The 12948-nt window shown below is 52.2% G+C and overlaps 1 protein-coding gene and 1 long non-coding RNA gene across 2 annotated transcripts in view; one reads left to right on the top strand and one right to left on the bottom strand.

Annotated features, from left to right (window-relative positions):
* The window catches only part of LOC120404386 (alpha-2-macroglobulin-like protein 1), a 39013-nt gene extending 26532 nt beyond the window's left edge, over positions 1-12481 (top strand). Inside the window, exons 21-36 of the mRNA XM_039536827.1 lie at positions 9-130; positions 721-775; positions 1778-1861; positions 3651-3827; positions 4056-4137; positions 4585-4741; positions 4962-5036; positions 5591-5753; positions 7258-7472; positions 7792-8007; positions 9203-9327; positions 9881-9971; positions 10449-10517; positions 10814-10916; positions 11007-11048; positions 11969-12481. Of these exons, the coding sequence (XP_039392761.1) occupies positions 9-130; positions 721-775; positions 1778-1861; positions 3651-3827; positions 4056-4137; positions 4585-4741; positions 4962-5036; positions 5591-5753; positions 7258-7472; positions 7792-8007; positions 9203-9327; positions 9881-9971; positions 10449-10517; positions 10814-10916; positions 11007-11047 (1775 nt within the window). The 3' untranslated portion in view covers position 11048; positions 11969-12481. The remainder of the gene's footprint in view (positions 1-8; positions 131-720; positions 776-1777; positions 1862-3650; positions 3828-4055; positions 4138-4584; positions 4742-4961; positions 5037-5590; positions 5754-7257; positions 7473-7791; positions 8008-9202; positions 9328-9880; positions 9972-10448; positions 10518-10813; positions 10917-11006; positions 11049-11968) is intronic.
* LOC120404405 lies at positions 9657-11602 on the bottom strand. Its single transcript, XR_005597976.1, has 3 exons — positions 11482-11602; positions 10425-10463; positions 9657-9980 (listed from the first exon to the last, which is right to left on the bottom strand). It is a non-coding gene; the product is annotated as an uncharacterized LOC120404405 (long non-coding RNA).
* Positions 12482-12948: the final 467 nt, after the last annotated feature.

Raw genomic sequence — 12948 nt, 5'->3', positions numbered from 1 at the left:
GTTTTCAGGGTCGGTGAACATCACCCTTAGCACAGAGGCCCTGGCCACCAAAGATCTCTGTGGAGGGGAGGTACCATTTGTACCAGAGAGAGGACGGACAGATACACTGATCAAACCCCTTCTAGTCCAGGTCAGTTTGGGACTGGACTTAGCTCTTTTCTCATAGCTAAAGGGGAGGTTTTGCTCAGCCCCCATATTCAGTGGGGTGAAGTTTGGGGTCTGAAATTGCCTCCTCTTATTTAGGGAAACTAACTGGCATCTCCAGGCCTGAGCCAGAGTCTAACTGGGTCCCTCCAGTAAGGATCAAAGGACATGCTTCTGAAGGAGGTTTCCTCTACTTTATGCCAACCCTCGATCCCTTTATGCCCCCTTCTGCGGGCAACCTCATCCCCTTCATGCCCTGGCATCAGGACTTGCCTTGTGCCCATTGATCCTGCCTCCTCTATGCCCTGTCTGAGATGCTGGGATAACGGACGCAGCCAACTGATCCCTGCACATAGGCCCCTCTGCAGTGGCCCTAGCCTGGGAATCAGCCTTGTCAGGAGCTCCGAAGTCATTGAGTTGCATGGAGCAAGAAACCAGAGAGATGTCTGAAAAGGATGGGTTCTCACACAAGCCTGCCATGAAAACACATGTGGTTCATAACCTATTTGTAACTCTCTGTCTCTCCTCTCTCCACCTCCTCTCTGGTCCCCAATGTTGCTGTCTCCTCCCCAATAGCCAGAGGGAGTTCTTGTGGAGAAGGCTCACAGCTCCCTGCTTTGCCCTAAAGGAGGTAGGTGGGCTGCTCCAATGGGAAAAGGGGGCATACGCAGATGCAGGTGTGTAGTGGGGACTCTGTTGCCCTGGGAAAGTTGGCTCAGGAGCAGCCTTTGTGTTTTATCTGAAGGAGGTAGGGAAGATCACATCTTGTCTGTGTAGGGCCCAGTGCAGGATTGTTCCTTGTTCTTCAGGGTTTTGTCCAGGCCTAGCTTTAAATGATTGAAGTAATGGGGGTGTCACCCCTTCCCTTGGGGGGCACGTTTCCACTGTCTCACTGCAAAGAAATGCTTCCTCATATCCAGACTCAAATTTTCCCCTTTCACCTGACTTACCCCTTCTAAGGCCCCTTGCTAACCAACTCCTGGGTTTTCATAGACCGCAATCATGTCTGCTGCTTTGTCATCTTGGCCAAGCTATACAAGTTGATTCCAATTTGAAAGGCAATGGGCGCTCCCTCTAAATAAGGATAGCAGGACTGAGCCTATAATATAAATGTCCTTGCTGCTAGCAAACAAGGGTGAAAGCTCCTTCCCTAGGGCGACTAGATATAGCATAGATACAGCTCTGGATTGATCCAGTCTATAGGGAACAGTCCTGCATTGGCCCCTAGAGGATGGACTGGAGGGGATTTCAGAGTTCGGTTCCCATCTCCATGTTTTCCATGGTTTATGATGAGGCCATTAGCAGAGTTAGAGAGATCTAGAGGTCCAGATAAATAGACTAAACATGTATTTGCCTCTGAGGTTTGAACTGTGATGGAGTAACTGAGGCAGGAAGAATCAGGGAGGTTGCTCTGGACAGTGGGGGCTGCAGGGGAGAAGGCTCTCGCACCCACAGTGGGGGAAATAAAGTGGAGGAAGAGAGAACTCAGAGACAGGGTCTGTGGGTTCGGCTGGAAGTTCCGTGGAGGAGTATGTGAGATGCGGGAGCACAGCCGGCTCTAGTGGGAGAGTTTTCTGGGGATTCTGGAGGCCATTTTTTCTGATTCTCTTCCTGTTTGACACCTGGGTCTCAGTAACTCCAGCGCAGGATTCTGTGTCCCTGGAGCTGCCCCCGGATGTGGTTGAAGGTTCAGCCAGAGCCACCATCTCTGTCGTGGGTAAGGAATTCAGCCCTGGGCACCATGGGCAGGGGGTTCTGAGGTGACGCTGATCCAGGCCTTATGTCTCTGAGTATGGCCCTGGGGAAGCCCAAACTGTGAACCCCCAAAACTTCCACTGATATTTGACAAAGTCCCGGCCATTTTCCTCCCATTTCCATGTCTGTGTTTCCTGGTTCTGGCTGGGGCTGGATGCACCAAAATACTCAGCAGGAGAGAGGCTGTTCTTCTTGTGGGAACCTCCAGCAGTGACCAAAAGCAGCAGCCGCCACCCCAGGGCATCGCACGAGGAAAGGCCTGATCCCCCTGTCTCCTCTCCCCGGTGTCAGCCCTGAGAGGTTCCGGTAAAGTCTGAATTATAGACACTGAGCTTCCAAGTGCAGATCCCAGCCCAGGCACTGAACACTGGGAAGGGAACCTCTCCCTCCCCACCCCATCTAATGGACCATTCCACCAGTGAGAGAACCCATCTCTTGTTATAATGGAACAGTCCAACAGGGAGGTGGGACAAGGAGAGGCAAAGGGAGAGGAGAGAGACAGAGTGAATGAGAAATGTGGATAAAAGAGAGGGAGAGAGGTCTACCTGAGAGGGAAAGTACCGCCCCGCCCCTACATTACTTTAATGGTAAAATAACCCCCCGCACACATGCACACAATGGAATATTCTATCAGGGATGTAAAACACCCCACCCTCTGGGAATATTTGCAGTGGGAGGAAAAAATAACCCCCAGTGTAATGGAACATTCCTTTTCCTGGGGTAAATATAAACCTTCACTGTAGCAGAACATTCTGCTGGGTGGAAATACCCCATGCAGCAATGGAGTCCTCCCAAGGAAATGAAAATACCCTTTAAGGGAAGATTCCACCAGAGTGAGAACAACATCTCCACTCTCAGTGCAATAAATAATGGAACATGCTAACGGACTGGGCAAAAAACATACTTCAGTTTGCAATTCCACCAGGGGACGGGGCTACCATCACCGTGCTATAATGCAGGCCTGCACAACATGCAGCCCGCGTGGGCTCACTGTGCGGCCTGGCGGGGGAGGGGTGAGTAGGCAAGCGGCAGGTGAGGGCGGGGGACTGAGGAGGCGAGCGGGTGGGCAGTGGCAGTGGGGGGCAGGTGAGCCGAGGGGTGTGGGGTGCTGAGGAGGCGACTGGGCAGGCAGTGGCGGGAGGGCGGGTGAGCCGGCAGTGGGGGAGGAGGGCTGAGAAGACGAGCTACGAGTCGGTGGCTGACCTGTTCTACTGATCTGGTCGGGCTCCCATCCCCTCTCCAAGGGTTGCAGCTGTCTGGAGGTGCTGCCTCCCACGCCTTCCTCATTCACACCTCATTCATTCAATAGGGCAATTGATTACAAAGTGGGGGGACGATCTTATACTACTTCTAGCAAAAAGACATTTTTCTGTTACCTTAATTATACTACGTTAGGGGCTCGCTATAACATATTACCAAGGTTCAATACCGCTGTTTTGGTGGGGTGGCACTAGGGAAGGGGGGTTTGTTTCCGTGGGGCGGGTGGTGCTTGGGGGGGTTGTTTCGGGGGGGCTGGGCAGCGCTGGGGGGGTGTTTTGGCGGCGCTCAGGGGGGGCTTCAGTGGGGCTGGGGGGGTTTCGGCCCTCAGCTGTTTTCTTTGGGGTAATATGGCCCTCGCCGCTTTATGAGGTGTGCAGGCCTACTATAATGGAACATTCCAACAGGAGAACTAACCTCCCCGCCGCTCAGCTAATCAGATTTATCCCTGTTGCACCATTTGGGTTTTTCTCTGCTTTGTCCCGCCTTGGCAGGTGACATCATGGGGACGGCGCTGCAGAACCTGGACCGGCTGGTGCAGATGCCCAGTGGCTGTGGGGAGCAGAACATGGTGCTGTTTGCCCCCATCATCTATGTGCTGCAGTATCTGGAGAAGACGGGGCAGCTGACCCCGGAGATCAGGGAGAGGGCAACGGGATTCCTGCGCAGTGGCAAGTACCCTGAGCCCAGCTCCACTAGCATCCAGTCTGGCACCGGCCATGCCAATAGCCCCTCTCCTGCACCCACCCTGTTCAAATCCATTCCTCTGTCTGGCACCCATGTAAATACCTGTCAATGATTTTGTAAACATTTCATTACCCCCACTCAGTGACCACTCTGTAAATATCCTCTCCCTGGCTCTGGTGGGTGACAGTGTAATTTTCTGCACCTCTCTCCAGGGTACCAGAGGCAGCTGCTCTACAAACACCATGATGGCTCCTACAGCGCATTTGGTACCATAGACCAGGAAGGTAACACTTGGTAAGTTCTGGGGTAGCTCTCTCATTTCCTGCAGTCTGGGAGCCAGGAGCCTATGAACTGGGGGATTGGGCTGTCACTGACCCCTCAGGACTCTTCCCAGCGCTGCATGGGGAAAATTATAAGTGTCTTGCTGTGAATTGTACATGTCCCTCCTACTTTATGATAGGCCCACAGTGCCTCAGACAAGCCATGGGAATGCAGCCGCCTCTGGGACAGAGGACAGTAACTGGGCAGAGAAATGGGACTGAGCACATGGCACAACAATGGGGAGGGGAGCTCTGACCAAGGACTGACCTCCTCCTCCTCCTGCTCCCTCTTCCTCACTCACTCCTTTGCCTCGTTCTTTCTCTTTCTTCCTTCCTCTCTCCCTCTCTTTTATCCACATTTCTCATTCACTCTGTCTCTCTCCTCGTCCCCCTCTTCCACGCTCTCTCTCCCTACCCCCAGGCTGACAGCGTTTGTGGCCAAGTGCTTTGGGCAGGCCAGGCCATACATCTTCTTAGATGACAGGAACATCCGGGATGCACTGAGCTGGCTGCAGATCTACCAGTTGCCCAGCGGCTGCTTCAGGAGTGTGGGGAAGCTCTTCCACACGGCTATGAAGGTAATGGTGTGGCACCTGCAGGCCCCGCACAGAGCTCCACAGGCAGCCATGGGGCTTGACTCAGCTCGGCTTCCTTGACACTTCCTCCTTCTCTGCCCTTGTGGGGATCAGTTCCGGGGAGGGAGGGGATTCAGGGGCCTTTATAGAGAGGGAGGGGGGTCACTGGTCCCCATCCTGCTTGAGCCCCTCTCCTAGCTCTGGGTGTTTGTGCTTCTTGCAGGGCGGCGTGGATGGGGAGGTGCCCCTGGCTGCCTACATCACTGCAGCACATCTGGAAATAGGGGAGGCACTGAATGTGAGTACTAAGGCCCTTCCTCGTGCCACTCCTGCTCTCTGGACATGTTGAGTCCTGCAGAGCTCAGTGCCGGCACTTCACTCGCCTGCCTGCCTTGCTGGGGTGGACATGGGCAAGGCACTCCTGTGGGGAGGAGCTCACACCTGCAGTCAAGAGAAAGGCACTGCTGGGGTAGGGAGAGAAGTCCAACCACTCCACAGGGAGGGCACTGCTGGGGACAGCTTGCAGTGCCCCATGGGGAGCACATCACTGGGAGGGAGCTCATGTGGATGGAGTCCTGTTGCTTGTAATCACACTAACATCCCAGTACAGTCCCAGTGGTGGTACAAGGCATCGGCCTGGAATTTGGTGGCTATTTGTGGAGGGGCACCCATGTGTACCCAGGCAAAGCAGTGTGAGGATCGTCCCAAGTGCCAGCATATGCCCTTGCATACAAACCCATGTGCACTTGTTCCTCTGTGTGTGTCAGCCTGCCTGTGTGCACGTACCCCCACACGTGTATATGATTGTATGTCTGTGCAGCCATTGCCTGTGTGTGCTTTCTCCCTCCACAGAGCACTGTGGTGAACAAGGCCTTGAGTTGTCTCACTAGTGCCCTCCCCAACATTACCAGGACCTACACGCAGGCACTGCTGGCCTACGCCTTCGCTCTGGCCCACGACACCCAGCGCACACAGGAGCTGCTCACTAAACTAGACCAAAAGGCCATCAGAACAGGTACCAGGACTGCACAGCATTGACTGACACACAGAGATGGAGCATGCCAGGGAGAATGTGATAGATCAGAACATGTGTCTTGCACCCCAACTCCTCCCACCCCTGGCCTATGTCTGGGCCCCACAACCTGGGCTGTGACTGGACATTATGGGCCAGATCTTTGAAAGAGCCCAGCTCCCATTTACACACCAGAGCATTTGACCAAATTTTCAAAAGCACCCAGTCTGCTGGGAGCTGAGCTCTTTGAAAATCTGGCCATGGGCATCACAGTGGGAGAGTCATGGATCTGGCTAGATGCGCCCTTCTAAGCCACCTATCAAACTGCTGTGAGGGGAATCCAAGCCTCAGGGTCCCTGGGTCCCCAGGGCATTTTAAGCTTACAGAGCCTGAATAGGAAAGTAAAGATCATAAAAACAATAAACATCTGAAACTGTAATGGCCATCACTTTCTGTAATGTCTCACCCTTCCCTTAGCAGTCCTTAGGGACCATCAGTGGCCAGGAAGGAAGGCAGGGTGTCACCTGATTCAGGCAGGCTGTTACATGGTGGGTGACCTCTCTCCCTCATGCAGTCAGCTTCTGTGTGACCTTACCCTCTCTTGCCCCACACTTCCCCTTCCAGTCTGGCTCCCTCTGTTTCTGTGTGTCTCACTATGTAAACCCCGTCCTTTGTTCTGTCTTTTGGGTAACTTTCTACTGCTCCTGCCTTCCTACCTGCATTCAGGAGGGAAAGCTAAAACTGATTTTCTAAGGATGCAGCTGCTTTTAAGTTTAACCTACATGCGGTCTAAGTAATCCCCACTGTCCCTGTCTGCTGCATACCTGAACAGGTCCTGTCAGCAGTTGTAGATCCATATACGTATAGGTATCCATGATGCAGCAGTATTTCATAATACAACTTCACAATATCAAGCAGAATTCGTAAATTGTAGATATATTCTCAGTTTATCACAGGGAAGTGCTGGGCTCTTTTGAGAATAAACCCTTATTTAGGTGCCTAAATGGAAGCTGAGTTCTTTGAAAATCTGGTCCTGTGTGTCTAGGTCTGTGATATGCCAGGCAGAGGAACTGAGTAGAGAACAAGAATCATATTCGTTACTCGTCTGTGTGGCTGCTTGGGGGGCATTTATCTGGCAGCCTGGGTGGCTGTCCACCTTGCACTCTGGGTAGTGGCCAGAGGCTCTGTGTAGCTAGGAGGTCTTTACCTCTTATGTAGGTAGTTTTGGTGTATTTACCTAGTAGTGTGTGTAATTGCAGGTATTTGATATGCAAGGTGTTTACCTAGGAACCTTGGTCCTTCTGGTGTAATATGCAGTGATGGGTTTTTCACACAGTAACCCAGGTAGCTGAGCGGTATTTTCCCAGTGTTCTGTGCCACCCCAGGGCACCTTTATGGGAACTAGAGTGAAGGGTTTGACTGACTGGGTCACATTTACACCACAGTAACTCTTAACCCATCCAAGGTCTGACGATTCTATTCTCCTGTTTTATTCCCTCTTTCCCAGGAGGGCAGATTCACTGGAGCCAGGCCCCCTCCCAGCCACCCAGTGCTGGTGTGTGGTCCCAACCCCAGTCGGTGGATGTGGAGCTGACGTCCTACGTGCTCCTGGCCCTGCTCTCCAAGCTGAACGTCACTGGGGCTGACATTGCCATAGCCTCTGGCATTGTGGCCTGGCTCACCAAGCAGCAGAATGCCTATGGTGGCTTCGCCTCCACACAGGTAACAAAGGCCTGACTGCTGAGGGAGGTGATGGGTTGTGATCCCACTGGAGAGAGAGTCTCTGTGCTGTGGCTGTGGGAATATGACAGTTATCAGTGCTCCGGGGTGAGAATGCTTCTGGGTGCAGGGACTGGGAGGATGAATCCTGGAGCTAATGCCCTGGAGTGCAGGGGTACACTGAAGGGATGAATCCTGATTTCAGTGCCCTCAATTGCTGAGATCCCACTGTTCTGAGTGTTTCACACTTCTAGCTCCACAGAGCACCCCTTTCTGTCTCACATACAAACAGCGAGGTGACTGTCTCTCTCTCTCTCTCCAGGACACGGTGGTTGCCCTGCAGGCTTTGGCCAAATACGCGGCCCTGACGTACAACGAGAAGGGAGACGTGGAGGTGATAGTGAAGTCCAAGGGGAGCTTTGAGAGGAAGTTCCAGGTCACCCACAAGAACCGGCTGCTGCTGCAGCAAGCGGTGCTGACGGAAATCCCTGGGGAGTTCTCAGTGCAGGCCCAGGGCAGCGGCTGCATCTATGCCCAGGTGAGATGCCCCTTCTTTGGGGAGGGACATAGTCCCCATGGGTGCCCCTGTGCAGGGCCTCATCAGCAAAACACATTTTCATGGTCAAAGAGAGCCATTTCCCTTGCTTACTCAGCAGCCCGGTCCCAGGTCATGCTCAGGCACATGGAGTCTTCACTAACAGCAGCTTTCCTTACCATCCCTTTCCCCACTGCTGTACCCCTGCCCCCCCAAGGGTGATCTTGTGACAAAATGTGGGTAAACATAAAGATGGCTGGTCTCACACTGCTTCCAAGGTGCTTGGGGAACTGGAGATTGTGTGTGGGTGTGATGTTTGCCCCTAGTGGAGAAGAACCCTAGTCCCAGCTATACTAGATGAGATCCCCTATAGCTCCTGGGCTAGAGGTCTGCGTTCCTGAGACTGAAACAGCAGGGTTCTAGCCCAGCTCCCCATGTGTGGTTTATGTAGTTGTTGTGTCTGGGGTTTAAGGATCTGAGCAGTAACTAGAGCCAGTGGAAGAGCATGAAATGTGATTAGGGAATCCAAGTGATGAGTTGGGTTCACTCTGATCTGGGAGGACTTACTGGTGAGTATATGGGCAGCTACTGGGTATTAGTAAAAATGGTCCAAATCTTGTTAGCTTTAAAAAGCACGTTGATAAATTGGAGCAGGTTCAGAAAAGAGCTACAAGAATGGCCTGTGGCCTAGGAAGCCTTCCTGTGCCGGGAAAGACTAAAGAAGCTCAATCTATTTAGTTTATCCAAGAGAAGGTTAAGAGGTGACTTGATCACAGTCCACAAGTACCCATGTGGCCAGCAGACGTCTGATAGGAGAGGGCTCTTCTGTCTAGCAGACAAAGATATAACAAGATGCAATGGCTAGAAGCTGAAGCTAGTCAAATTCACTTTAGAAACCAGGTGCATATTTTTACCAGTGAGGGTGATTAACCATTGGAACAATTTATCAAGGGATGGGATGGATTCTTTCAATCCGGACTGGCTGTCTTTCTCAAAAACATGCTCTAGCTCAAACAGCAGGTATGGCCTTGCTATAGCAAGTACTGGGTGAGGTTCTATGGCCTGTGTCATGCAGGACGTCAGATGAGATCGTCATAATAGCCCCTTCTGGCCCTAAAATCTAGGATTCTATTAAATCTTTATCTCCAAATGATCCAACTAAAAAGTCTCTGTAGCAGCCTGTTTCTCTCCTCTGCAGACGGTGCTCAGGTACAATGAGCCTCCCCCACAGGTCTCTGTGACCTTCTCTGTGCGCATCACCACACAGCTGATCGACTGCATCAAGGGTGACATGCGCATTGTCACCATCCGCATCCATGTCAGGTGACCTCAAGATTTCCCTTGTGTATACACCGCTGACCTGGGACGGAGCCCCTGCCTGGAGCAGATCAGGGAGTGTCAGAGAGCTGGTTGGGTTTAGTGGCTGGGAGGGAGGGAGAGACTGCATGTTTTGCACAGGAAGGGGTGGAGGGCAAATTTGGCAGCTGTGAGGGAAGAGGGAGGAAGGGACTAGGTGCTTCTGGGAGGGGCTGTAACCAGGAAGTGTGGTTGGAGTTGACTTGCTTTTTGGTAGAGGGACGGCAAGGAGGGAAAGGTGCCCCTTTAACATCCTCCTAGAGACAGAAGGGTGTGGGGAGATACAGAGAGGGGAGTTGCTCGGGGAGACACAGGGAGGCTGCATCTGTTCAGAGCAGGGAAACCATCTTAAACACCCTCCTACAGCAAGCGTGTATGCCAAGGAACTGTACAGAGCCTGGTGCTTGCATGAGGAGGAAGGAGGGGGTAGGGAGGAGGTGGAGGAAGATTTATAGCCTCATTTAGCCCCTGCTCACGGAGTCTTTGACCATCTGCATCCTTCCTCTCTCCCCGTGCCCAGCTACATCGGGAGCAGAGTCACTTCCAACATGGTGATCGTGGAGGTTTCCCTATTGTCCGGATTCAGCCTGGCTTCTGGCTCCCGCACATCAGTAAGGCACCTGTGGAGCAGAATGGGGGCATGGTGAAAGGGCCCCATCCAGTCAGTGCTGGTGGGATCCATCCTTAGCCAGGGAGAGGAGGCAGGTTCCACAGACGGGTTCCTGGGCTCCACCCTGAATGATGATGTCACCCCCTGTCTCCCTCGGACTGGGAGAAAGCTGGCTGTAGAACCCCAGACACATGCCTTGAGAAGGAGCCCAGTCCCAATGACCCAGGCAAATCCCTGTCCCTCATCCCACAGGAGCTGAGCGACCATGTGGAGAGATCAGCCCTAATGAAGGGTGAGAGCTCTGAGGAGGGCCTGGCTCGGGGAGGGGTAATAAGAGCTCACCTGCTTTCTGGCTACAGAGGTTGCCGGCAGGGAGGCTGCTCATGGCCTGGAGGGGAACATTTCAATAGGAATTCTCACCCTCACCCCCTTAGATACCCAATTCAGCCATTACCTTTCATCTTCTCTCCTGTCCCAGTTGCAGAGCAGTCCCCTGGTGAGGAAAACGGAGGTGAGCCAGAGTGGTGTCTCCATCTACTTGGACCAGGTAGGTCTGATTGAGATCAGGACTGGAATAGCAGGGGGCTGCAGGGCAGGACTGAGGGGCATTGGCAGAGCTGTGTGGGGCACCCAGCACTGGAATAGCAGGGGGGCTGCAGGGCAGGACTGTGGGGCATTAATCAAGGCTTTTCATGGGTAACCCTATCACAGCACCTGAGTTCCTGATTCTCATTAAATTCCTGCCCAGACTCCAGCAGAACTAACACAGTCAGTTTCTGGAGCCAAATTTAGGGAAGTAATGTAAAGCCTCTCCTCTCCCTCCCTCCCACCCCTCACCCTCAGCTGAGCAATACGACTCAGACATATGCCCTGCAACTGGAACAGGAGATCGAGGTGATCAACCTGAAGCCAGGACACATCAGAGTCTATGACTACTACCAGCCAGGTGGGTTGCTGAGCTGCTGGGGCATCTGGGCTGGCGGGGAGGGGGTGTCTCTGTGCAGGTGTAACTTGGATTCCTTGTCTCCCTGTGCAGAGGAGCAGGCCCTGGCTAATTACAGCGCCATCTGCAGCTGAGGTAGGTGTGAAGTCCATGGACGTGACTCTCTGCTCCCCTCCCTGCCCCGTGTGCATCTGGCACTAGCCTTTGTGCCCCTCACACAATGTCCCCCCCAGGTTGGCACGATGGCCCCTCCTGCTGCTAGGAACAGCCCCCAGTGTCTCTGTGCTGGAAATGTCTGCCTTCCCAGCTCTCAGGGGCTCCCTCTCCCTTGTCATATTGAGCTTTGCAGAGGAGTCTTTAGTGTATTCCCCATCTGATAGGGGATGTTCCTGGGGCAGGCACCACACCAATGACAGCAGTGGGACCTTGCTACCAAGTGTTAGACCTTTGTAATGTGCTCCTCCTGGGGCTGTGCATGGGGGATGTCTGGGAGCTTCAGGTAGTGCAGCGCATGGCTGCCCATGTGTTGCGTGGTGTGTCATATCTGACATCAATACTCCATGATCACCTTGGCTCCAAGTAGTGCTCCCATGTGGAGTTCATGGTGCTAGATCATGGTGCAGAAAGCGTTAAATGGTTTGGTACCTGGCTCCCAGAGAGCCCCATTTCTCTTCCTGGGCCATTCTGCTGCAGCTGAGAGAGCAGAGTCATTAGAGCTGGAACTCCTTCAGATTAAATGAGAGAGGTATTTTCATTGTGAGCCCACAGCTCTGGAATTCGCTTCTCACCCCCGAGTCTGAATAGCTGAGTTCACTTTCCAGACACACTGCAAAGCCCACACCCCTTTTTTTGTACTGGCTTGTAGAGGGTTCCTAAGTGGAGGTGGAAGAGAGTGGATGGTGATTTGGGTGGTATAATTTCTTGCTCTCTGTCTCTCTCTATGCTCAGTATCATCTCTTCAGTCTCACCATCTCAGTCTCCTTTACTCTCATTTTATCTCTGATTCCCTCCCCTCCCTAATTGTCTCCTGGGTAATCTCCCCCTCTCTGTTCCAGCACACAGGGAGGAAGATGTTGGATGGAAGTCGTGCTCCCAGCAGCAGGCCCTGCCCCCATTCAGCAGGATTCCTGAGCTGTCCTTGCTGGGCTGAGGGACAAGGGATGCCCCGACAGCCCCACCTGCAAGGGGCTGGGGCATTGGCACTGGGTGGGTGGGGGATCTCCATGGGCTCCATATTGAATTGCAGGGCTAGGCTCAGGCTAACGTTCCTCACCCCAGTAGCCATTTCCTGGTGAATTTTTTATATGTCTGATTATTTTTGATCATTTGAATCTGCGAATTTTCTTGAGTCTGAAAAGAATACAAATAAAATGGAAATCACATACCCCAGACACTGCGGTATTTGATTGGGCTCCATAAAGTCATCCCAGAGGAAATTTGTGGGTAATTTGTGAGACTGACACTGCTGGTATGTCCCTGACATTCACTTCTGTTCTCCCAATGATAATTTCATAGAATCATAGGCCAGAAGGGAACCATTGTGATCATCTAGTCTGACCAAGTGTATAACTCAGGCCATAGGACTTCCCAGAAATAATTCCTAGAGGAGATCTCTTAGAAAAAAACATTCAATCTTGATTTAACAATTGTCAGTGATGGAGAATCCACCACAATCCTCGGTAAATTGTTCCAATAGTTCATTAATCCCACTGTTAAAAATGTACACCTTATTTCCTGTCTGAATTTGTCTAGCTTCAACTTATAGCCATTGGAGCATGTTATACCTTTCTCTGCTAGGCTGAAGAGTCCATTATTGAATATTTGTTCCCCCTGTCGATATTTATAGGCTGTAATTGAGTCAACCCTTAATTTTCTTTGTTAAGTTGAATAGATTGAGCTTTTTTAGTCTATTTTCTGATCTTTTAGTCATTCTTGTAGCTCTTCTCTGAACCCCCTTCAATTTATCAACAACCATCTTGAATTGTGGGCACCAGAGCTCGACACAGTATTCCAGCAGCTGTCTCACCAGCACCAA

Source organism: Mauremys reevesii, linkage group 1 (genome assembly GCF_016161935.1).
Source record: "Mauremys reevesii isolate NIE-2019 linkage group 1, ASM1616193v1, whole genome shotgun sequence".
NCBI classification, from domain to species: Eukaryota; Metazoa; Chordata; order Testudines; family Geoemydidae; genus Mauremys; species Mauremys reevesii.
This window is presented reverse-complemented; position numbering and strand designations above follow the sequence as displayed.